At 42.2% G+C, this 24,991-nt stretch overlaps 1 protein-coding gene across 2 annotated transcripts in view; it reads left to right on the top strand.

The window, feature by feature from the left end:
- Positions 1–20,979, top strand: part of RYK (receptor like tyrosine kinase) — a 65,315-nt gene extending 44,336 nt beyond the window's left edge. For both annotated transcript variants that reach the window (XM_055723727.1, XM_055723728.1), the window contains exons 10-15: positions 6,496–6,565; positions 8,574–8,706; positions 10,431–10,540; positions 14,216–14,375; positions 18,116–18,252; positions 19,927–20,979. In XM_055723727.1, coding sequence (XP_055579702.1) covers positions 6,496–6,565; positions 8,574–8,706; positions 10,431–10,540; positions 14,216–14,375; positions 18,116–18,252; positions 19,927–20,038 — 722 coding nt within the window. In that variant the 3' untranslated portion in view covers positions 20,039–20,979. The remainder of the gene's footprint in view (positions 1–6,495; positions 6,566–8,573; positions 8,707–10,430; positions 10,541–14,215; positions 14,376–18,115; positions 18,253–19,926) is intronic.
- The last annotated feature ends 4,012 nt before the right edge of the window (positions 20,980–24,991 follow it).

Below are 24,991 nucleotides of genomic sequence, written 5' to 3'. Positions count from 1 at the left end.
CCCTGAGACACCTAAAATAGTACCTTATACATCAAAAAAATTATTGTGTAGCAGCTTTCAGAGGTTGATGTCCATAATTTAAAGATTTACTATTCCTTATGCTTCTGCAGGAGGAAAAACTAATCTACAGTACGCTTCCATTTACTTAATTAAAATCACTACCTGTATTTCAATTTTACTAGCTGCTGCCCTTTAGATAGACTTAGAAACATTAAATCAGCAATTTCTCTCTGCCCCAGTTTCACTTGACATTTACCTATGCTTTTGGCTTCGTTTTAAGTTAAATGGATTACTAAGCAAAGAGCCTTTTACTTGTTGCTATTCACTGCCGCTACTTAGATTCTGGTGGTATTTTATGTAGGGAAATAGCAGTATTCCCAAACCATGCTTCTCTCTGCCCTTCTCTGTGATTTAAAATTGCGTGTGCATTTGTAATGTAGGAAAACCTGAACAGCATTCCCTGTTTTAGCAATGTCATGTTGAATCACTTACCAAATTTAGGCTTGGATTTGAACTGCCTTGCTGTGGAAAATAAGCTTTCGCGATTGTGGTGTGGAAACAAACATTTCATTATAAATAGCCTTGATATTAAGATCGGAGGAGAAATCCTGCTCTATTGAAATTTTAACAAGACTGAGCACAGTGTCTTATGTTGTAACCTTACGTTGTTATTTGTTATGTAACTCTTGACATATAGGAGATCAGAATTTCGTAGGATGCATGGATGCCTTGTAAAGAGATAGCGGTTAATGTATGAAAGTATAGCTATTACCCAAATGCCTCTGCATCGATCTAGACTTGCATATGCAGTAGAGCTGCCAAACAGGAGCAAGGTGGTTTTCCTTCGCTTCTGTGGTAGGCAGATGCGCTACTGGCTTCCACAGTAACTTTTCACTGTCTAACTGTTGGGGCTTCTTGAAGTTTTAAAGCATAAATATTTTTGTATATTTATTTTACTTTCTAATTATCAAAAAGCAGACTGGATTGTGACTACTTGCATTCCGGAAGCAGTTCGTCCTTGCATTGAAGAAAAGTTCTGAAGAATGGCCGCTAGCAGCGTTAAAAATGTCATACACAACAGGCATGAACTGGGGGTAGTCTTTAAGGGTTGAATTTCTTCCAAAAAAACCCAAAGACTGTGTAGAAGGGTTAAAGCAGTATTCAGGCATGTATTCTCTTTGAACTGGGATTGAATTCTGCCTCGGGAGGAATTGTACGTAATTAATTGCTGTGCTGAAGTAGCTGTAATTAAAAAGGATGTGTTGGTACTAGGAGCATTTCTTACCTGAAGCGGAACATTTAGGGTAGTTCTAGTACTACACCTCAGTTCCTGTGGACACAGTCTGTGACCATTGTGCCTGCCTCTGTGCTTTTCACCCTTCAATAACTTGAGCTTGTGGACTTTGTCACAGCGTATTTGGCAAAGCTCATAGGTCTGAAAGATAATAAGGGTAATACAAGCTTCGTGAAAACAGGTAGCCGTATAGAAAATGGATTGTATAAATATTCTGATGTTAGGGGATATTAGCTTGTAATATGAGATGGAAGGAAGTTTGCGTGGGAACAAGATGTTACAAATGGTCCAAAGGTGAGAAAGTTCTGGGTAAAACAGCTTTTTGAATGTTTCTATTGGGAAATGTGTTTGTTGGAAGCCTTAGACTTCCTAGCTACAGTGTTTGTGGAGCTGCTTCTGATAGGAGTGCTGAAAGAAATTGCTGTGTGTTACTGCCCATAGTAGGCTGTGAAAGGGCTCTGGAACGACTTCGGTGTTGAAACTTTTGGTTATATTGCTTTTAAGATTCTGCTTTGTCTTCTGTCTGAAGAAACAGATTTCAGTGACTGTGCTACAATCTAAAGTCTTTAAGTGCTGTGCTTTGCTATTTTGAGATTCTAGGAGGTCTGACTTAAAATGTTATTCTTGAAAGCCATCCAACTAATCGGTAACCCACTGCAATATCCAGGTAATTGCTGCTTTTCATCTCTGGTAAGTAATTTGAGAGGTGGAGTGACTCTTTTCTGATAAACTACCACCTAGTGAATGTAGAACATGATGCTCTGCAGTTGTTATGAGTGCCCAGTCTCGGAGCAATCAAATTGCTGCAATGTTAGTGTCATAGCAAAACGTCTTAAGAGATGTTTTTTTTTTCACGGTAGTGTTGCAGTGATTCATGTGACTGGTGAGTTTTGATGAAGAAGGACTGTAAAATGCAGTTTTGTAGATGGACTTTGAGAAGTTGGTAAGAATCGAATAGGTGCTCTTTCTTCCCATGAACCAGGAAGGGCCTCAGCACATGTAACACTTGCCAGAATTATGTGGAGAGATTAGCTTTTATATAAAAATAGTAGTGCCAAGAGCCCCATTGTGCCTGGCTATACACAAATAACATAATATCATGAGATAAACTTGCAGCAGTATCAAGGCTTCTTGAAATCCTAGCTTGTTCTTCTCTGTGCCTTAGGGTAGACTTTCACAGCCAGGTTCTTGGCACAGAAAGGGTAAAACCAGTGCTTTAAAAGCATCTTCCTAGTTCTGGAATGAGTTTACATCCATCTCAAGTAGTTTTGTTTTTAAGCACTTGCTGAAAGTTGGACCTTTTTTGGTCCTAGTTGAACATCTAGAAATACTACTGGGTATTAAATCCTTCTCTTCACTCATGTGACCTCAAGTCTTTGCTGTTCAGTTACTCAGCTGTTGGTGTGTGATAGCCTTGTGAAAAATATATGACAGTTTTTCAGGGCTAAGTAGTACTGACCTGGTTACACCTCATGATCATCAGGCTGCAGCTGTGTGAGTTGTTCTCCACTGATGTATTCTTAATCACAAATAGTGTTGGTATCTCAGAGGGAAGTTTAGCTTTTTTAGGGCTTTGAAAAAGTTGTGCAACAAGTCCTTGTTACCTTGCTCTGGAGTGTTTGACTTAAACTTGGGCTTGTTTTTCTGATTTAATATGTGGGAGACTATGACCTCCTCTGTCATGGCTTCAAGGTGCTGTTCTCATTAAAAAGGTTTCTGGCTCTGTGGGAGGCTTTCTCCCTATTCCCGCCTCATTAGCTGTGTGGCTGTGTTCGTATCAAATGACTTCATGGATCCAGTACAGAAAAAGTGAACCGCAAAAGCCTGTGGGCCTTCTTGTGTGTTTGACAAGATCATTCCTCAGGTCTCGTTTTGTGTGGCTATACAAACAATTCTGTGAATAAAGTGCCCACGTGTGTGTGCTTACGTGTAATGCTTAGAGATTGATATATGGTGTCAGCACAGGATTACACTTTGGCCCAGGCAGGAAAATGAAATTTGTGGGATTCACCTTAATATGTCCTTGGAAAAAGTCTCAGCGAGCTGGAATTGCTGGGTCATGGCTGTCACTGGCTTTGCTCTGGGACTGCCTGTTTGTGATACCGAAGCCAGAAATGCTGTGGTTTTTCTGGATTGCTTTTAAGGGTTTTCAGTGCAGGATGGTCAGATTCCTCAGTTTTTTATTTAAAATTAATTAAATAATAATAATTTTCAAAAAATTATTTAAAAATAAAAATATTACCAAAGTCACAGTCTTCCTAAGCTATGAAAACCTGTCTGTTGGATGTTTGAAAAGTGGTTATAATGTACCAAATGTGACATAGTTTGTTTACATGTACTTTTTGATGTGTAACTAAATAAAATGGCCTTAAAAGGAAGTCTGATTGCAGTGGGGACTGTTGCCGTAGCATTATTTTGATGCCTTTTTTACCCACTTTTGACTAAATTACTCAAAGTGGTGATTTATATTCTGTTTTGAATTATATCTAGTACAGAAGCACAATAATCAAATTGTGTGGTGGTTCTAAATTGGCACTGGTCTAAGTTAGAGGAAGATTAGCCTTGTACTGCTATTGTTTGTTCCGAGTATGTTGAATTTGTTGGTGTTCTGTAAGTTTTTTCCATACAGAAAACAAGGAAATAATATTGATAAGAAAACACAATACGGATGCTGGGACTGTTTCACAAGATAAGATTTTGATTTCCGTATATACTTGAATGGGAGTCAATCATGCTTTTGGGTGCTCAACAACTACAGGGTAGTGTCTCTGAGCTGAAAAAAATAATAATGAAACGTAACAGTGACCTGCTGAAAAACACTCTGTGTGATGGAAAGGGAAAGGCATCGGCAGAAGAGTGTAATCTCTCCCAGTGTTAGCGTGAAGGGATGAATAGGTGCATTGTCCAGACCAGGTTAACTTGTTCCGTAGATTTTAAAGCCAGTCTTAAATAATCTTTGATTTAGAGCTTCAAATTATTGCATGGTGGCTCTTATAACTAAAAGCAAACCAGTTACGCGAGCACAGGGCCAAAGAGTTTAAACTCAGATCTACTAATCTGTTTCCTCCCTTCATTATGTGCTGGGTTGAAGAGCTTGTGGACTTTCAGTTGTAGTAGTCAATGTATTTAAACCTGAAGCCGTGTACTAGTAGCCTGCTGGCAGTTCTTCTAACTTCTTATAATATGTTTTTACACCTCTATTTTTAATGCTTCTTGCCCTTTATAAGTTGGATGCTTCAGCCATTCATGCCTATATAACTTCATTTTAATACAGTATCTTGTTTCTTGTTTACAAGCTTTTTGAAGTCTGTCTCCTATGTATCAAATTCATCAAATATGAAACACTCGAGTGCTATTGCTGCACAGTAGGTAGGACCTGCTGTTTCTCATGCCTCTGTTGGAGTGCAAACTAGAGGCTTCAGCTGACCATTACTTAAGTGTCTCCTGCACTGCAAGAACCTGTCCGTACCCTCCCCCCCCATATGTACTTGTTATCAAATACAAGGAAATGCACTGTTTTGATGCATTGCATAATATATTGCAGCCATAATTGCCACTAATATAGTGGCACCTCACTCTCTGGACTTCTGTAGAGCACCGTGTTTTGGCTTTTGGTGGTCTCTGTCCTTCCAGCTTGTACAGGGTCTAGGCAGCGATGCTTCTTAGGGGTTTCCAAGCATGCTCAGGGTTCAGTGCCTCTGGCTGGGACCTGTTTCTGCATTTATAACCTCTGTTTCCCAATCTCCTCCTTTTATAGTGCCTGTATGCATTCAGGAAGGCATGCCGCCTCCTTAATTTCTCTTGAGCCAGGGTGGTAAGCAGCCTTTGGAGTAGTTTGTCTTGGGATATCATTCCTTTCTCTGGTTAAGGGGAACCTTCTCAATCCAGCTGATGAAGCTCACAGTTTCTTGAGTTGCGTGATTTCTTTTGATGAACCCTCCTCAGGCAGGACCTGCGTGCCTGAAGCTGTCTTCACTTCCAGCAGATCTGGAAAGCTAAATGTCAGTTTGTGTAGTATGGTTAGAGCTTGCCATTGCCATGGTGGGGAGACCATGCTCTCCCTCTGGCCTTTGTGCTTTCTTTCCCCACCTTGTGCTCACCGGCACTGACCACATTGGCTCTTAACTCAGTCAAAAGTCATATTTTCTTTTGCAGGGTTAAAGTTCGGTTAGGAAAGGGTGGCAGAGCTGGTATAGGGAGGAGGGTAAGACCGTGAAGAAGCGAAAAGAGCAAATGAGTTCTCTTCTTCCTCCCAGGGCAGTAAAACGTTGGTGTGATTCGTCTGTTATACGTAAATCCATCCTAATGCAGCAAGGAAAGCTGATGGGCCTTTGCTGGGCTCTCTCCTGTGAGGCAGTTTGCTGCCTAGGCACACCGGTACTAGTTCTAGCACAAAGGAGGGATGGAAAATGTGCCCAGATATGAGGAGGGTGGGATTGTGAGGGCTCTGATTTACATCGCATTAAGCTTCACTGTTCCTTCTTGCCACCAGAGGCAGGGAGCCAAACAGAATTCCTTGTGAGGAAGGGGTTACAGGCAACACTTGTGCCCAGTAGATGTGATTGCTGTGGGTTACTGGAGTTGCCACAGATGCTTGAATTTTAGCTGCAGCAGTGATTCTACTTTTCTTTTGAAAGGTGGGGAAGAGAACAGCAAACAATTTTAAAGCTGCCAAGTGTCAAGTGGAGAGCAAGTAAATAAGTAAATCTAGAAATAAATGGTCTCCACCTATGTAGAAGTAAACTGCAGAAGCCTATACTGGTAATTCAGGAACAAACCGGCATCTTCTGAGCACATCTGCACTGTTGGGAAACGCATGGCATGCTCCCCTTCTTCCAGGAGCACTGGCCCTGTGTCAGGATGTGGTCCATGCTGCAGCGCAGGCAGTTCGTGCCTGCCCAGAAGCTGTCAGGAAGTAGCAGAAGTTCAGTCTGTCAGCACCTGTAGTGTGTTTTATTTCCTTTTTTGGCTTCACCTGATTTGTTTAAGCAGAAATATGCCCTAGAACTTGGCTTACTCGTTTGGGGTTTTTTAAATTCCATTTTAGAAAAGTAGGCAAACAAGTTCTGTTTGTGCTCAAATGAACCTAACTGACTTGGAAATCTGGACCAAATTTTAATTAATATGTTGATTTGTTTCCAAAGTTATATCTGCTGTTTCTTTATTTCTTTTTTTTTTTTTTTTTTTTTTTTTAAAATTAGATCAAGCCTCAGAGGTACAGGTGACAATGATGCTGACTGAAAGCTGTAAACTCAGAGGACTTCATCACAGGTAAGCTAAACAGTGTTTATAGACAGAACTATATCTGTGTGAGCTGAAATAATTGTCCTTAAAGTTCCCTAGGGGGAAAGGAAACAATTGTTTCAGAATTCAACATTTTGTATGTTTGAAATCTTTTTTTTAAGCCATAAAGAGCTGAAACAATTTTTGTGCAACTTTAATACAGAATTCTTTATATGCTTCTTATTGCAAAGAGTGCTTATAAGCTTTTTTCCTAGCTACGCAGTCTGTAAAATCTAATGGTGGGAGTGTGTGGGAAAATGGGGAAAGTCTTTGGTGTTCCCGTCCTCACAGTGAAATGTGGGTAGATATTTCTTCTGTATGTTCTTAGTTGTTACAGAAAAAGGTGCTACAGTTATGTACTGGTTTATGCTGGTTCTAGCACAGGCTAGTTCTTAAGTGTGGTGGGGTCTTAGTGATGACGAGAGTATGTATGCAGGTTCATTGTCAGTTTAGCTAACTTACTAGTCTGTTTTGTTCATAACTTTCTACATGACACAAGTATGGTGATTAGGTACTGTGCTACGTGAACACAAGGAAATGCTTTTTAGGACTCTTGCACACGTATTGTCTTGATATGGCATCATAACATCACTGATGGGATTTATTCCTTAAGAATTAATGGCATGGGTTTTTTTGGGTGATGGCTTAAATTTTTTAAATTGATGCCCTAAGCAGCTTGAGGTAGTGGCAGTTTTGCAGCTTGGATTAAAGGCTGAAACTGGCCTCAAAGCTCTTCGTTACTGGCAAGGATGCAAGTAAGGAGAAGCCTGTGCTCATCAACTCCCTGGACTGGTAAATGATCTTTTTTTACTGGTAATGTGAAGGAAGTGAAAACAGTTCAAGCAGAATTATTAGTTATACAGTGCCTTGCTTTTTTAAGAGTAGTTATAATTAAGGTAAGGCCTAAAATACATCATTGTATTAGAAGGACTAGCAGGTTCTTAGGGAAACATACTTCAAATCAAAACAAAATGAAACAGCCCCCCCTCCTGTCATTCAAAATCAGCTGTTAATCCTCCCTTTTACAAGTCAAACTCCTTAAATAGTCCAAAAAGCTTTTCTTTTGCACACTGCCTGTAAAGCTGGGACCTTTATGTTGATCAAAGGTAGATCTCACGGATGTGACACCTGACTGTTGAATGTCTTCAGGTAAGAACAGGAAATTTCAAAGTTCCCTTTTAAAAATTGTTGTAACTCATTGGAGACTACTAATAGGTTTTCAATAGAAGGATAAACTTTTTTTAAAAAAGTTGCATATAGTTTCAATTTTCCATGAAACTTCTTTCAAGCTTCTACAAATATATATGGTGATATTATAGTAAGATGTTTAGCAACTCTACTGTATGGGGGTTATCTGAGCCTTAAGGAGGGTTGGAAGGGACCTTTAAAGTGGTTCAGTGGTGGAGCTGACAGTTACAGGCTTATAGTTGGACTTGGTGATCTTAAAGGTCTTTTCCAACCTAAATGATCTGTGATTCTAAAACACCTATGATAAAACTCCTGAGATACTTTTGTGCTTTGAGTGCAATTTAATGTTTAGTTGATTCAAACCTAAAATTTTCTGCTCTGTCATTTTGAAGTAAATCAAACATGATGTTTTGCCTTTTTTAAAAAAACTGTAATGGGGCTATGTATTTTGTACCTATAGTTGCATTTAGAATGATACACTTTCAAGTTGAGGATATATAAATGATTATATATATGTGGTTAATATAAACGATAACCTGTATTCACAGAAACTTATTTAAGCCCTTTTATACCAAGCAGCAAAGTTTGGAGCATTCTTCCTAACAGGAGAGTGCTCAAATATCTCACCTTAAAAAAAAAAGTCTAGGGCTTCAGTTGTTTGGAGACCTTGTGCTCTGCAGTTCATAATGCAAGAGTAAATGCTTTTCCTCAACGCTGAATTACTTTTACTTGCTATGTTTAGGGATCTAGAAGATTCTTAAGAAATTTCAGTTTCATAAAATCGGGAATTGCCCTCCTTGTCTTCCAGGAATCTGCTACCTATCACTCACGTCTGTATAGAAGAGGGAGAGAAACCAATGGTGCTGCTGCCATACATGAACTGGGGGAATCTTAAACTATTCTTGCGACAGTGCAAGCTGGTAGAGGCCAACAATCCTCAGGTACACTCAGAAATCTGTGACTTCTTGCCCATTAAACTTAGACTTGGTTTGTCATCTGTGTATGTGCCTTAAAATAAATAGTTGTGCTATTCAGCTGTTGTGACAATGAGAGAATTGGCAAGCAGGATCCCTAGCAAGTGTTTGTCTTGACTCGTACAAGGAAAACATTCTTGGCTGTATTTATCACACATGTTCAGAGGGCATGAAGCTGAGTTAAACTCTGATTACAATAGTATGGTATGTCACTACATCTTAAAAAAATATTGGAGAAAATAGTTTATGATTGTGGGTTTAAGTTAGAATATACGGAGGAAAACTGTATGGAGAAATTTCAGATTTACTGATGGTTATTTTTGGTATAATTAACAGATTATCTCTTTACTGTAGTTTTTAATTTTTATAGTAAGCATAAAGCACTTGTGTTAAACTTTTAGTGTCCTGCTGTAAATTTGCTATGAAGTAAAATAACTGGATTTATTTAACTTTTTTACTTTTTACTGCTGTGGGTGCTCTTTAGCATGCATAGCTTTACTGTGTTTAAATGGAACCTGTTGAATATATTTCATGAAGTGAGAAAGAAAATATTCCTAGATGAGAACATACTTTGCTTACTTTTAAAAATCTGAATACGTGTTTAGTGATGGATGTGTATATGGAGGAAAAGTATCCCTCTTACTGGGATTACCTTGTCTTTTCTTCAGCTTCATCTTGTTTTGACTTCTGTCTCTAGACAAAAGGAAATCTTGTTTCCTGAGGTCAGCATTTGTCCCTTATTCATGTTATGTACCAGATTTCAAACTGGCAAGAGCCACTTACCTCTGTTAATTTACAAGTTCTGATAAGCTGCTAGGATCTTTCGACTTGTTTTGCTGCTTAATCTGAGTTATAAATACCTTTGCATCGCACCAATATCCCTTTCCAAGAATTTAGGTGGAAACACTATTTATAATCTGTATTACGTAACACAGGAGTTGCCTCTTAGTAACTAGGTACGAGTGTATTTAGCTATCAAAAAATGGGACATTTGGTGTCCTAGATACTACTTCTAAGATGGAACTTTTCTACAAACACCTAAAGCAAACTCTCAAGTTTTCTGAAATAACACCTGGCTATTGTTCTTAATAACAACCTGTTAATGAAGAAACCAGTTAATTACTGTTTTAATTGGTTTCTTTTAATCCCAGTCTTGAAGCTTCAGTGTGTCCACCTGCATACTGAAGTTTCTGAAACGCTGTAGAAATGGAAGAGGGAACCCAAGGTATAGATGCAAGGGTTTAGTTTGTATAGGACTGTGAAGTTGTAAAAGTAGATGGAACAACAGCCTTTGATACTAGTTTTCAGCAGTAGACAGCAACAAGAATTTTGACTGCTGTTTGTGCTCTGCTGCCTGAAAATGAGTTGGTTCCCAGGGAAACAAACTGAAAAAATGTGATAAGAAGGATAAAATTGACCGGTTTTGCCTATGTTCACCGCTAATCAAAGGAAAAGCTGTGTAGCAGTGAGGCAGTTGCACATTGGAAAAATTTGCTGCTAGTATGTAAAAAAAAAAAAAAAAGTTTAGAATAAAGAGACTTCATAAGTTTTCAACAGGTGCTAGTGTCTGTAGCTACTAGAAAGCATCAGCTGCTGAAGGTGAGGGGAGAGGGTAGTAGGATACAATGAAAACACTAACCTTGCAGGTGCTGGGCTGGCAGTTTTGCAGTGATTGTTCTGTGCTCTTGCAGGCAATTTCCCAGCAGGATCTTGTACATATGGCTATTCAGATTGCCTGTGGAATGAGTTATTTGGCCAGACGGGAGGTCATTCACAAAGACCTGGCTGCTAGAAACTGTGTGTAAGTATTCTGTTTTCCTCTAAAAATAAGGTGAACCGGAAAGCGTGGTTTTCAAGGAAGCAGAACATCCTCATTCTAAATACTTCTGCTAGGTTTTGCCTGTCACTCTTTCAAAGGCTTGAAAAATATTAAAGCTTCCCTTAAGCTTTAATAAAAACATGGATTATCTTTGGCATTTTATCAGTGGTTAGATTTTTGTATGAAGTTGTTTTTCTTCATTTTTTCTTAAAAAATGGCTTAATGACTTTGTTCGTTGGTAGCTTTCTTAGTGGTCAAGTGATGGCTAGATATGAATGCACTTTGTAATGGTAGGAATGCCAAAGTAGGGTTTGAGATCATCTTCTGACTGATGTACACCCTCAAAATGTAGGGACTGATGTGTTCGGTGGCTTTCTATAAACTAAATCACTTGGAGACCACCAGCTGTGCTCATTCTCCATCTGCTTTAATACCTAATAAGGGGAACCAGAAAATACAGCCTTCTGCTTAAACTTAACTAAACATGTGAAAATATCAAAAGGGGCAGTTAGTCCTGAGTAGTTCTATGGTATCTGCAGATAACATCATAATTTGAGTAACAGTTAGTTTTTAGAATTCAAGGCCATGCTTGAAGCCTTGAATCCAAGTTCCTCGTTTGGAGAGACACTTCTTCTGTGCCACCACCCAAGGACATGCACCAGTTTGTTACTGAACTAGCAATGAAAGAAAAGCAGAAAGAAGCAACCTCTGGGTTATACCCCAGAGCTGTGTAGTACAAGTACCTTCTAATGAAGTAACTGAACTACTGATAAAGTCTTTAATCTGAAATTGACTATTAGAGGTGATGTTGAGATTTGATAAGCTCTGCTTTATCATAAAAAATTTCATTTATGAAACAGTGCATCATCATTGTATCACGTGGAATGAATGCATGTCTTGCATTCCTTCAGTTATGATGCTTCATTTATTTTTTGGGGAGAAAATAAAGTGCCTCATGGTCTAGTTATCTGCTCAATTCTTCTTGTGTCTGTTTTATGAAAATATTATTAACTATTTCATTTCTCATACTTGCTGCCCACATCTTCTTGATGACCTTGGGGCATGTGATCTGAGAGGATTTTTCCCTTAGGAAGCACCTGTGGGGTTTTCTCAGGTCCTGTCTTTTGCCAGAGCAAGGGTGTAAAGACTGGAGCACGCTCCCGAACCTTCAGGTTCCCCAGTTGCCTGGGAAGGAGTTGCGTGGGTTACTGTCTCAGTTCCTGTTCTTTGGCTTCCATCTCTTTCAACTTTTTGCCACCTTTGTGAATGTGTTTTTCCGTATTTGCCTCCGTATTTCCTTGGGAATGACTCCTAGGAGCCTGAAGGCTTCAGTCCCTCCAATATCTTCAAGGCATGGTTGTTGAACCTGTTTTTGATGGGGGTTTGCTTTGGTTCTTCCCACATAGTCCTTGAAGTGGAAGCCCAGTTTCTATCTCTGCACTTTTCATGGACAGCACGCACTTCTAGTTTATGGTCCGCCTTGGGGCCATGCTGCTGGTGTCTGTTAGAGCTCTGCATGTCTGGCTCAGCAGTTAATAGGAAAATGAGTCACGTTTCCCACACCAGGATAGATTCTGCTCCTGACTTCCCTGCCAAGCCCTTCAGGGCTGTCAGGGGTTGCTACTGCTGCAACTTCTGTCCCTTGTGTTTCTGTCTACAAAGTCACTCTATCCTCTGAGGTGCAGCCTTTGGGCCAGTTCTTCAAAGATCCCAGCCAGGGCCAGCAAAGCTCCTGATGCTGCAGCCGGGAGGCGAAGAGAAAAAAGCTGGGAGACACTTAAGCACTCATGCACTACTGCACCTGTTACACTGGCACTGCAGGCACCAGGCACTGGCAGTGTAGCAAAGCTGGGACAGAGGGAGCACTGAGATCCACACTGAAGCCGTCCCTTGTGCTTCTGAACAAGATGGTCCAGCAGAATCTTTCCTGGCTCTTGCACTACGTAGAGTGCTCAGTTTGACAGTTTCTGAGAGACACTCTCCCCAGTTCCTACTTCGTTTCCTCTCTGGTGGACATGTTGATGAAGAAGTGGTACTGCAGGAGACAAAGATCTTACAGTGCTCCAGGGAAATTACCTTGCGACAGGCTCTCATTTCTGTGCAGCAAATCAATAGCCTAGTGCCCTTGCTGTGCAAAGGGTCGGCAGTCCAGACTGCCTGACTCCTTGCCTTCCTGTGGCAAAGTTCAGATTTCAATTTATTACCATACATGTGATCTGGAGTACTAGCAATAAAAATCAATTCATAGTGCACCAGGTGCTCCTTCTGCGTGGGAAATGCAGGCAGGAGCTGTGCATCTGCTCATCTGTGCTGCAGTACAAGAAATCCTGGGCAAGCATTAGGTTTATCAAGAGAAAGGGGGTGTCAGTAGCCAGGATCCCTTGAAGGGCTTTGGTTCATCTGCACCCCTTTGTTCCCCAGGTCTGTTCCTGTGAGGTGAAAGGCTGGGAGGAATTGATATCAAGTGTGTCAGACCTATGTACCTGTGCCCTAATTTTGGGAAGAGAGCCAGGATTGCAGTGGTCTTAGCAGGCTTGTTATGGGAGGAAATAGTTTGGGTCTCATGTGCCCGTGGCACAGTTGGGCCCAGTTAGAGTGGACATACAAATTACACAAGTCAGAGCTCTCCCGTCACTGGGAAATTACCCTTTGTATTGTATTCATTTATAGACTGGTCTAGGAATTTCTCTGAACTCTGAAGAGTGATTAGATAAGGAAATTTCCTGGTCTATAAATTTTGAGTCCAATGAACTGTCCTGAAAATGCATAGAAATGGGATAAATAAGAAGGTATTTGAGATAGTGAAGCGGAAAACACACAAACTGAGCATTTCTATCTTTTCTCATCAAAATAAATAATTGACAAGATGAAAAGGCAGCAAATGGCATTTTGTTACAGTTCCATTGACCCAAATATTTGGGGTTTTGTCATAAGATGTTAAAGCCTGCATCTTACCCATATTTTTGAAGTCAGCTGTTTATGAGAATATTGAACTTTATTACACACTTAAGTTCAGTAGAATATGAATTAACATCACAGAGGGGAGAAAAATGAGTAGGCTCCGTGTGCTTTTTTTGAGTCATCTTTTGTTGATTAAAACTAAGTTTCCCTTAGCCAGTATCCTGTTTCTGACAACAGTCAGAATGAATCATGTTGAGGAGAATAAATAGTATCTTACCTGATTGCTTGATTAGAGACAAGCTTTTAGGCCACAAATAATATTGGTTGCTTTAACAAGATATTACTAGATCTTGTTTTGCTTAAATCTTTGGTTCATTATTGCTACACAGACATTACAGCTAAAATTTGTTTAATTGACCTGATAGGAGAACTTCAAGGGAGCAGAAATAATTTAAGTGAGTTTGTTTGCTTTAACTATATTTTTTTTGCACTTGTAAATGTTTGATTTTATTTAATCTAAGAATGGTTTTTCTAGTGCTTGTCTGTTAACACCGAATAAATACGTTCTTTGATAATATTTGATAATCACAGAGTAAGCGTGTCTTCCATCTGTAAGAACGCTAGTCCTTTGAAATGTTGATAGTGTGATTAGCATTCCCCAATTAAATTCTGAGTCTGAAACTTCAGGTTGAGTATAAATATTTTCTGTAAAATGTAATGCCAAGTTTGCTAAATACTTCTGTTCTTTGAAATTAGCATTGACGATGCACTTCAGGTTAAGATTACAGACAACGCGCTATCTCGAGACCTGTTTCCTATGGACTACCATTGCCTTGGAGATAATGAAAACAGACCAGTTAGATGGATGGCTCTGGAAAGCCTGGTTAATAACGAATTTTCCAGTGCTAGTGACGTGGTAAGTTGGTTTTGGGGTTTTTTCCCCTCTTACACTTTGTAAATTGTATTTTGTTGATTCCTCACCATCCTCCCACTCACCTCCCTGCCCTTTTTTTCAGCTATTGGGGAATCATGGCACTGACTAGATAACAGTGATTTGTCCAGAACAGCATCTATACACCCGATTCCCTCATTTGCTGCTTGTGGCAGATAGTTCAAAGCTCAAGCAGGCCCTTCTTGCATGGCAAAATTGTCTGTTGCACCCTGTTCTCCTCAGTAGTGTTAGCAGAAAAGGTAGTTAAATTCAGTGGGCGATCTCTACTGGGACATGTCCGCTATTGGAATGAGCGTGATCCAGAGTCTACAACAGAGTATTTCAGTTGCAGTCTCACAGATAAAGAGGGAAGGAATTTCTTGCCTTGACCTGCTGACTACACACATGCTAATACAACCTGGAATGCAGGTGGCTTTTTTGCTTCAAGGGCAAGCTGCTGCTGTGTTCAACTTTGTCTCCCAGGACCCCCAGGTCCTTTTCTGCAAAGCCCTTTTGTAGGTGGTCAGCCCCAGCCAGGCCTGGTGCGTGGAGCTATGCCGTCCCAGATGCAGGGCTTTGCATTTGCTTTCCTTGAACTTAGAGGTTCCTGTCAGCCCATTTCTACAGCTTCTTGAGGTCTTTCTGCAGAATGCTGTCCTCCAGCCTGTCAGCCACTTTGCCCAGATTGGTGTCATCCATGAACTTCCTGAGAGCCCAGGTTGTTGCTGAAGATAAAACAGTATTGATTCCTGAGCCATGCCATTAGTAACTGGCTGCTAGTTGGATGACTACTGCTGGTAACAGCAATTTGAGTACAGCATTTAATGCCAACATCTCACTAATTTGGCTGTAAGGATGCTATGAAAGATGATGTCAAGGGCCTTGCTGAAGTCAGGGTGAACATCTGTTGCTCACCGTGTGTCCACTAAGTCTGTCTTCTCAAAGAACTAGTCGGGTTAGTCAGGCACAGTTTCCTCTCGATAAATCTACTTTGGCTCTTCCTGGACACCTTTGTGCTCTGTATGCATGGAGGTGACTTCCAGGATGATGTGCTCCCTGACGCGAGCAGGAGCTGATGGTAGACTACCTGGCCCGTAGTTCCCTGGAGCCCATCTCTTCAAGAGAGTGCCTTTTTTCCGGTTGTCAGGATCCTCCACCAGTTGCGGTACCCTTTCAAAGATGACGAAAGCAGTGTTGCAATGACTTCAGCCTGCTCCCTCAGCATTCTTGGATGCATCCCATCTGATACGCTTGGCTTTAGTGCAGCCTAAATGTTTTCCTCCTATGGGCATTTCTTGGTAGTTTAACTCCGAGCTTTGGTTTTCCAGACTCCATCCCTGCATGCTGATGGATTCTCACTGTATTCTTGGAGTAGCCTTCTCCTGGTTCCACCCTCCCTTTCCTGCCTTGATGTGTCTGAGCGTAGTCAGTGCACCTTCTGCCGTGCTTGCTCAGCTTCCTACACATCGGAATGGACTGTTCTTGTGCTTACAAGAGCTTGTCCTTTAAAATCAACCGGTGGCAATTAGAGCGCTAATTAATGGTAAACCACTTGCACTTATCTGTGTCTTCCTGCGAAGGGGGTATTTTCTGGTAATGATACTTTCCTTAACATGGTTACATCCAGAGATTGTAATCTGCACCCTAAAATGTGCGAGTTTAGAAAATCTCTTGAGAGTCCTTGTTGGTTTTTTTCCTCATTGCTGTGGTCTTTGTACTAGTGCTCAAGCCACATTTGAAAAAAAAAAAAAAGGAAGATAGGAAAGGAGTCAGCTCTGCTCCAGAAATACTTCTGTACTCACTGGAAAATGTGTAGAGTTCTGTGTTACGCCAAACTTGAACATAGAACAGGAAATAGAAGTTGCCTGTAAAATCATGTTTTATAGTACTAAATGAGGTCAAATAAATGTTGACTTTCTTATTCTTACTTGCTGTCTTTTTTTTTTAAATTGAGAACCCAAAAGTGTTCCCCATTTGTAATACTGAACTTGGAAATGAAAACTTACATAACGCTGGCAGTGAAATGCAGACTTTTATTAAGATAAAGGAACCTCAGCATCATAACCGTTTCAGAAAACTCTAGTGTGCTTCAACTTATATTTCTCATGATTTTAACACTGAACTCCTTTTTGCATTATATAGGGATAAATGCAACTCAGCTTCCAATACATAGCTACATATGCGAAATTAAGAACTGTATGAGTTTTGCAGTGTGCAAAAACAGACTGTGTTTTTGGATGTGGAAAATACTATCCTTGTCTTTGCGTTTACCAGGACACTTTTCACAAATGTGATGTAATATGTTTTTGTCTGCTTGCTAGGACCAAATCTAGTTATCAATTGCACGTAACTTATCGGGGATAAAAATCTGTTAAAAACAATTTAGGTGGTGTCTGTTAAGATGCAACTGGCATGTGTTCTAGGCTTGCTTTTTGGATGCATTTCTTTAAAGTGGTTTTGCTGGCTTGAAACTTTCCTAATGTGCTTTTCCTCTGCCAATACTTACCAGTCAGCCAAAGCGTAGAAAAACAAAACAGGATTCCTGTTGGATTTTAATTCTGTGTTTTTTCCCCTCTGTTGGACATGAAGCTCTGCATCTCCTTATGTAGTGTTCATGCAGCTACTTATGGCAGTAGCAATAGCTATATTCTCAAAGTAGTTTTGCTTGAATTGCCCTTCATTGTCATGTTCTAGGTGCACCACCACTTGTCCCTCGGCATTTTTCTTACCTGCAAATAAAAAGGATGTCCTCCCCTTAGCACCACACTGCTAATAGATGGCTGTTCAGAGTGGGGCTGCATCTGGGCCCCTGCAGTTCTCCAGCTCTGAGCTTCCCATCGGTGGCCACTGGCAGCATCCCTTAAGGCTCGTGGGGGGGAGGGGGGCAGGGGCCAGGGGCCAGGATTTCTTTTGTTTAAAACCAAGAATCTTTCGAGGCTTGCTGAATTCTGCCCCTTTGTAATAAATCATTATGTTTGCAGTGTTTGTAACTTCAGCAGTGACTCATCAGTGTGCAGTATCACCACCATCTATGTTTTCTCTCTTGGGCCTCTTGATACCAGCTAGTAAATCACTGTACTTGTACGTTGCTTGCGTGTGAATTCATTGATTTACTTTTTTCATCATCTTAAGCTCCTTTTGGCAAGTATTGTCAGCTGAATGTGTTAAATGCTGGTCCAGCTGTCAGATTTACTTAGATGAAATCTTTATTTTTCCCCGTGAGTCCTACTTGTGAGCAAAATATAATTCTGACTCAAAATTTACAGATTACTTTGATTTAAAAAATGGTTTCATTCAGTCTGCTCTTCTGAAGCTTTGAATCTCACAGACCTTTTTTGAGGAATTTGGTGTAGTAGTAGAAGAGGTAAAATGTAATATAAAATTGTTAATTTTTTTAGAACAGTGGTTTAGTGCTTAATATTCCTTAGATGCAAGTGTTTTGAAATGTCATACTAGAAAAATGCAGTAAACACATGATTTTTTTAAAAATTTAAATCTTAGTGCACAGAGTTTAATTTTAGTTCAACACAACACCTGTTCTGTGATTCTTAATTGTCTCTATTCAAAGACAAAGCGTTGTCATGTTGAACTTGGATATGTATATAGCATTTATGTAAAGCTTTCTTTCTCTGTGTAGTCTTATTTATGACTGATTCTGTGGAACTCTTGAAGGAGTGCTCAAAATTCAGCATGTTCTTTTAATGCTGCATGCTCTGTCTTTTTAGTGGGCCTTTGGAGTAACGCTGTGGGAGCTGATGACTTTAGGACAGACTCCGTATGTCGATATCGACCCCTTTGAGATGGCCGCTTATTTAAAGGATGGCTATCGAATAGCTCAGCCAATCAACTGCCCTGATGAACTGTAAGTGCATGTTTTTGGAGAGCAGATAAAATACCTGTTTTGTAATCGGCATGTTAGCCAGCCTTATCCTGACCCAGCTCTTCTCCTATGTGCCAAAATAAGGAAATGGGGTTGATAATGGGAGGAGGGAGGCAAAGGGGCCGGAGGTTTTCAGCTTGGTGTTTGTGGGGCTGCAGTGTCGGAAGCCATGAGGTTTGTAGGCAGAGGGAATCTCCATTCTCTCAGCAAGAATATGGAGAAGTGTAGTGGAGTTAAATGGTAGGGCTTGAGGTGTTTATTCATAATCCTCATGGTATAGGAGGATGCAAGTGCACAGGCGCTACTTATTGCCTCGCATGTTCTTCCACATCCCCTTCCCATAAACCTATGGCAGAAACACACTGAACTATACTTTTACAATAGTTGAGCAATTTCTGATGAACTATGTGTTGCTTCCTCCGGGGTTGCCTCTGACTTGTATATTTAATCAAACCAGCACTTCCAATCACAGCACATTATTGATCATCCCAGGTATCTGCCTTCTGGAGGAGTCGTACAGCATAGCAAATCAGAAGATACAGGCTTCCTTTTCTCTCTCCAGTCAGCAGTTTTTCTAGTGGTAAATCCTAGAGTCATTTAGGTTGGAAAAGACCTTTAAGATCATCAAGTCCGACTGTTAACCCAGGACTGCCAAGTCCACCACTAAACCATGTCCCTAAGCACCACATCTGTGTGTTCGTTAAACATTACCAGGGATGGTGATTCTACCATGTCCCTGGGCAACGTGTTCTGATGCTTGACCACCCTTTCAGTGAAGACTTTTTCCCCGGTATCAGATCTAAACCTTCCCTGGTGCAGCTTGAGGCCATTTCCTCTTCTCCTGTCAGTTCTTATCTGGGAGAAGAGACCAACCTCACCTGCCTACAACCTCCTTCTAGTAGTTGTAGAGAGCGATAAGGTCTCCCCTGAGCATCTTCCTTGCCAGACTAAACCTCCCCAGCTCCCTCAGCCGCCCCTCACAGCACTTGTGCTCTGGACCCTTCCCCAGCCCCGTTCCCGTCTCCGGACACGCTCCAGCCCCTCCATGTCCCTCTGGCCCTGAGGGGCCCAACCCTGAGCCCAGGAGTCAGGGGCGGCCGCACCGGTGCCGAGCGCAGGGGGACGGGCACTGCCCCGGCCCTGCTGGCCACACGGCCTGGGACACGAGCCAGGCCGCTGCTGGCCGCCTTGGCCACCTGGGCACACGGGGGGCTCCCGCCCAGCCGGCCCAGCCAGCCCCCCCAGGCCCTGTCCCGCCGGGCCCTTCCCAGCCCCCTGCCCCAGCCTGTAGCGCTGCCGGGGGCTGCTGTGCCCCACGGGCAGGGCCCGGCGCTGAGCCCTGCCGACCCTCACCCGCTGGCCTCGGCCCCTCAGCCCGGCCTGCCCAGCCCCCCCGCAGAGCCCCCTGCCCCCCAGCAGCTCAGCCCCCCCCAGCTGGGTGCCCCCTGCCCTGACTGAGGGGGCACTCGCTCCCCTCGCCCAGCCCGGCGGTGCAGACACGCAGCAGGACGGGCCCCGGCGCTGAGCCCTGGGGAACCCCCCGTGTGCCCGGCGCCAGCGGGATGTGACTCCATGCCCCACCGCTCTTTGGGAATGCTGTTTTTCGCTTGCAGGTTGGGACTGTGGTCTCCTAGCTTACCTTCCCATGTCTTCCAGGTTTGCTGTGATGGCCTGCTGTTGGGCCCTAGATCCTGAAGAAAGACCCAAGTTTCAGCAGCTGGTGCAATGTCTAACTGAATTTCATGCAGCATTGGGAGCCTACGTCTGAAACTGCAGAAGATGATTTAATTCACTGATTGGGAGAAGGCACGGCATACGTCTGCAGCTCCATGCATCACTTGGACTCACACACGTGATGTGTATAAAGCAACACCAAAGGGAGAAAGCACTTCTTCCAAAAACTGTGCCTTAGAATGCCTTAGTAGTCTGAAGTTTTTTGTAAGACCTCTTGATGTTGAATATTTTCTAGATATCACTTTTGCTAAGTTAAATCGAGACCTTTTTATTTGCCATCAGGATTTTTAAAGTGTAGTGATAGTGAACTTAAAACACAAGATTTGGATGGACTTTGCACTCTTACAACAGACACGTGATTCTTTTGAAGGGTATATGGAACTGGTAGAAAAGTGAGGATGGGGGAAATTAATGCAGAAGCCACACTGCAGAAAAATTTCCCTGCTTTTTAAAATGTTGAAACTGAATATTTCTGACCAGCTCTAGTGTTTGTACTTGTGTGTATCTGGAATAGCTTTTTAGTATCAACTTCTTCTATTTTGAGACAACAGCACATTGTGGTTAGATCCACAAGCGGCATCTTACTTTTTTAACCCATTCACAAATGTTTTCTGGAAAAGCTGGTCTTCAGGATACAATATCTCCTTTTCAAAGCAGTAAGTGATTATGTAAAAGTGATTCCAGTTTACCTCATACAGAGAGTAGAAAAGGTGGGGTAAAAATGGTGCCCCTCCTTTCAGATAAAAGGCTGATGTGATTTTTAAGATGGTTTTATGTGCTAATAGAGGCCTTCAGAGAAGCGCCAAAGCAGCCCTTGTGTGGGAGTCTTTCACCTCAGACTTCTGGATCGCAGTTTCTCTTGTTCAAAAAGGTACTGGTTGTTTTTTATGGGCTTTTATGGCCTGAAATGGGCTTAAATATATAAATATATATTTGTAAAGACACTTGCAGAGTAAAGAATGTTTTTCTATTACATCTAATGTGAAAGCTTGGTCCCTCACGTTGCCCAGTGTATTGAACGTGCAGATTGGTGGTGGTGGTGGTTGGGCTGGAGTTGACATGAAGACAAGGTGGATTGCGGGCCTCCCTCCCTGCAGAACTAGTGCCTGAGACTTGTTATATTGTCCTGCTGCCACCTTTAACACAAGTATCCATTCCACCCCAGCTTATTTTGAGTTGAACATTGCTTAAGAGGACTGAACAAGGTATTTCAGGAAGATGTGTGGTGATCCATTGATTCAGCCTCAATAACTTTCATATTCTGTATATAGCAAAGTTTTCTTGTAGAGTAACTTCCAGTTCTCCAAGTGAACTGTAGGTTACGTCCTCTATGTGGTGGCTCCGTGAGGTGGGTTGCACTTCAGCACAGCGTGAAATGTGAAAAATTGCCTTTTGTCTCATGCCATCTTTGGAGTAAAGCATGTGTAGCCTCAAGTGTTTGTGCAACTGCGTGCTTGGGATCCTTGCCCTGACAGGCTCTGTAGCGATCGCAGCATTTTAGAAGACTCTGGTCTGCAAGTACGAGCAGCTGGATTTGGCTGTGTTGTCTGCCTGGATTTGGCTGTCATGCGGATGTGCAGCTTTTGTTCTTTCCAGAGTTCTGAACCTTGCTGAAGACTTTTAATTCTGATCAGTATCATGTGAAGCAGAACTTTGTGCGGTCTGTTTACAGTCTTGCAGGCTGCCCCTTTGCATTGCTGAGCTAAAACGGAGTGTCCCTCAAAGTGCAGGAGCTTTCCTGTCTGTATTTCAGCTTTAGTTATCTGTGGCTAGTGAACCAAGTCTTGCTTTATCCTCGAAGGAAATTTTCCTTCTGCCTCAAGTTTGGGCATGTTTTGATGGGCCGTGTTTGCTTGAATGAACTGAAACCGGTTTCATTTGGTTGGCTCTGGAGTCACTGAGTTTGAGCGTAGCAGCAAGGCTGGTTGTGTGGACTTCTGTGGTCGCTTTCCTTTCTGACCCAGGGGAACTACCCAACATCAGTACTTGTCTACGATGACTTGGTTGTTAAAGCTATCAGTGGCAGTGTTATGTCATATCTAGGTCAGTGTTATAACGGGATCTACAAAGGTCATAGCTGTAAGATGTACTTGAGATTGGAAAACAGCCCAGGGTGAAAATGGTATGTGTATTGTATGTGCTTCCCAGGGTAGAGCCATGTGCATACGAGGTGTGTATCTTGCAAAATCCGTTCACGTCTGATAGGTATCTGAAGTGACATCTAACCGCTACGGTCTTAGGGTGGGTTAGGGATGTACTGCAATTCAGGCTGCTCTGTGGGAATAATCAGCGTGAGCTGTGGGAATGGTAAACTCCATCAGCTTTCCCTTCGGTAGTCTTTCTCGTCTGCTCCCAGATGAGTGTATGCATCAGTGGAAACTGAGAAGTGGTTTAGTGTGGTGTTCAAAGTATAAAGCTATCCGTTTGGGAAATTCTGCTGTCATTTGAACATGCTTCACCCACAGGGGTTAAAGCTAAGACAGGCGTTTTGCCGATAGCAGAGCTACCTCAAGTAGATGCCTTGCCAATAATTTATCATACCTAAGATTGCAAATAGCTTTCATGCTGGCATTTTGCTTTGCTTTGCTGCTGCTTGTGATATATCTTAGCTCCATGGCCTTTTAGGAAAGCTCTTGAGCCCGTCATTTGAGTAGAAGATTGAAAATACAGACTTTATGGAAGGAGAATATTATCAGTAGCTTCTTCTCTTAAACTACAGAGAAAAATTTCAGTGTTGGAGTTTGGTTTGATTGGTACCTGCTACCTGAATACAAATAAACGCTCATGGCACTCTTTCATGCTGGAGAGGCATCAAGGGCACGTTGATGATAGTCCTCAGGCTTATAAGCCCCACTGGCAGACTAGGGTGGAGGCGTGTTTTGTGTTGACAAGAAAAGGGTGAGAGAAGAGTGGCTGTTTTGGCCATACTAAACATATCAAATAGTCTTTCTTCAATCTTTTTTTCCACATGTCTGACTTCGAATAGGAGGTAACAGGCGCTGGTGGAGAGGTACAGCCTTGGACCTGACGTATAGAAAAGATGTTTTGTATGTGGGAGAGCCAGGAAACAGGAGTTAAAGGGGAAAAAACCAGCTGAGAAAGCCCTAATCATACTTCTGGGGAAAATAACAGGCTGAGGATATATCAGTCCTCTCTGTTCCCAGCCCTCTGGAGCATGATAGCTCCTTGCTGTGAACTCTCTGTAAAATAATGTCACTGGAGACTTCTGCAAGAGCCATTTCAGTTGGAGTGTCAATGCTGAAAGTGAATGGGAGGTGTTGTGGAGAGGGCTGGGGAAGCAGCTGTCGGTAGCTGTCTTGGGTGGGCTTAAAGACAAAAATGAGCAAACCATGTGTGCTAAAGGTGGGTTTTGGAAATTATGCTGCTCCTGTATTAAGGAAAAGCCAGAGGAGACCAGTAAAGGAGACTGTGTGGGAGTGACCATTGGGAGAGCTAGGTGGAGCTCGATTGGTAGGCAAGTCAAGAACAGAAAGCTGTGGTTACAGGAAGGAGAGAAAACAGGGAAGATTGTGGGTCCCCGTTTTTTTTTTTTTTTCTTGGGAGAGTGATGCTGGGAGAAAAAAGTAGACAGGAAGAGGTGAAAGGCAAGAGGTGTTGAACATTAAGTTGGGTGGCTTACTGAGAAGATTGCTGAAGTGCAGGGTGTCATGGGACTCCCTTCGAAGGCAGAGGTCAGAGTTGGTTGGAAGGGCTTCTGATGCAGTGGGGCTCCGGAGTGAAGGAGGGGATCAAATCATGGAGAGAAAAAATGGTAAGAGAGAAGCCTGAGAGCAGGCAATGAACTCGGCAGCAGTGGTGAGTTGAGAGCTGTGGGGGTGCTGAATTAGGGGTGTGAATGGCACCTGGAAAGCAATGCTGAGGGAATGGCTGCTCCATGGGCAGTTTTTCCGTGTAACTCAAGAGATGTCTTGGAGGATCAAAGCGCTTTTCTTGGCCAGCCTTCATGTTCAGGTTGTCCTTCTGTTTCCCGCTGTAATTGATACCGCTTTCAGCGAAGGGTGAGACTGGCATGGCAAAATGAGCATGTGAAGATGGTGCCATTTGTTTCTACTAGAGGTGACCTTGTTTTATTGAAGTTTAATTATTATTTTTTTTCCCTGGAGTTTGGCACTAAAACTTGGCACCCCACCCCAAAGTGTTTGACAGCCTTTGGGCTAGGATTTGTGAGAAGGCTTTCAACTGTTTGCTCTGGAAAGACACGCATGTGGTGTGCTCTGAACTGCAAATATGGAAAGGGCTTGAGTCAGCTGGTGCTTTTCAGAAGAAAGTGGAAATATTGCCGAGACTGTGGAATTTCTGTAATGGTATTGAGTTTTGAGCATTTTTGTGGTAGCTGATGGATATGAATCATTTTGAAGAAAAGGAGGATTAGAAACACAAAAAAAGAAAAAAAAAAATAAATAGTAGTCCTCTGTGAAAGGAGTGGTATGAGTGCATCAACCTCATATTGCGTGAGTACATTCCTTGCAGGTAAATCTGCGTACTTGGGGCCAGGTGTAAATTTGGCTGTCTTCTCCATTTCAGTCCTCAAGTCCCGTGATGCCAGCTCTGAAATGCTTACCTTTGAAAGCAGCCAGATACACACGCCACACACAAACCCAAATGCCAGTGTTAAAAACCCCCTCGCTTGACACACAGGAAAATGAACGTGCGTGATGGGTGTTTGTGCGAGCCTTGCTGTAGTGTTCTGGGAAGCAGCCCAGAAGTTGGTGTGTTTTCTGGCTAACACATGCTGTATTTTTTCAGCATGCCATGTGACTTGTAGTGCAAATGATCTGTGACCCAAGGACCCTGTGTGTTCAAGGCTGTGTGAACTTAGCATAAGAAATCTCTGTTTGTCAAGTGAACTCTTAGTGTTGACGAGTTGTTATCGCAGGATGCGAGGTGAGTCCTGCAGTAGCCTTTGATCTCAGCACAGGCATTTTAGTGAGAAACCATTTGAAGAAATAGAAGAAATTCTATGATT

The sequence above is a fragment of the Falco cherrug genome, chromosome 11 (assembly GCF_023634085.1).
Source record: "Falco cherrug isolate bFalChe1 chromosome 11, bFalChe1.pri, whole genome shotgun sequence".
Taxonomy (NCBI): Eukaryota; Metazoa; Chordata; class Aves; order Falconiformes; family Falconidae; genus Falco; species Falco cherrug.
This window is presented reverse-complemented; position numbering and strand designations above follow the sequence as displayed.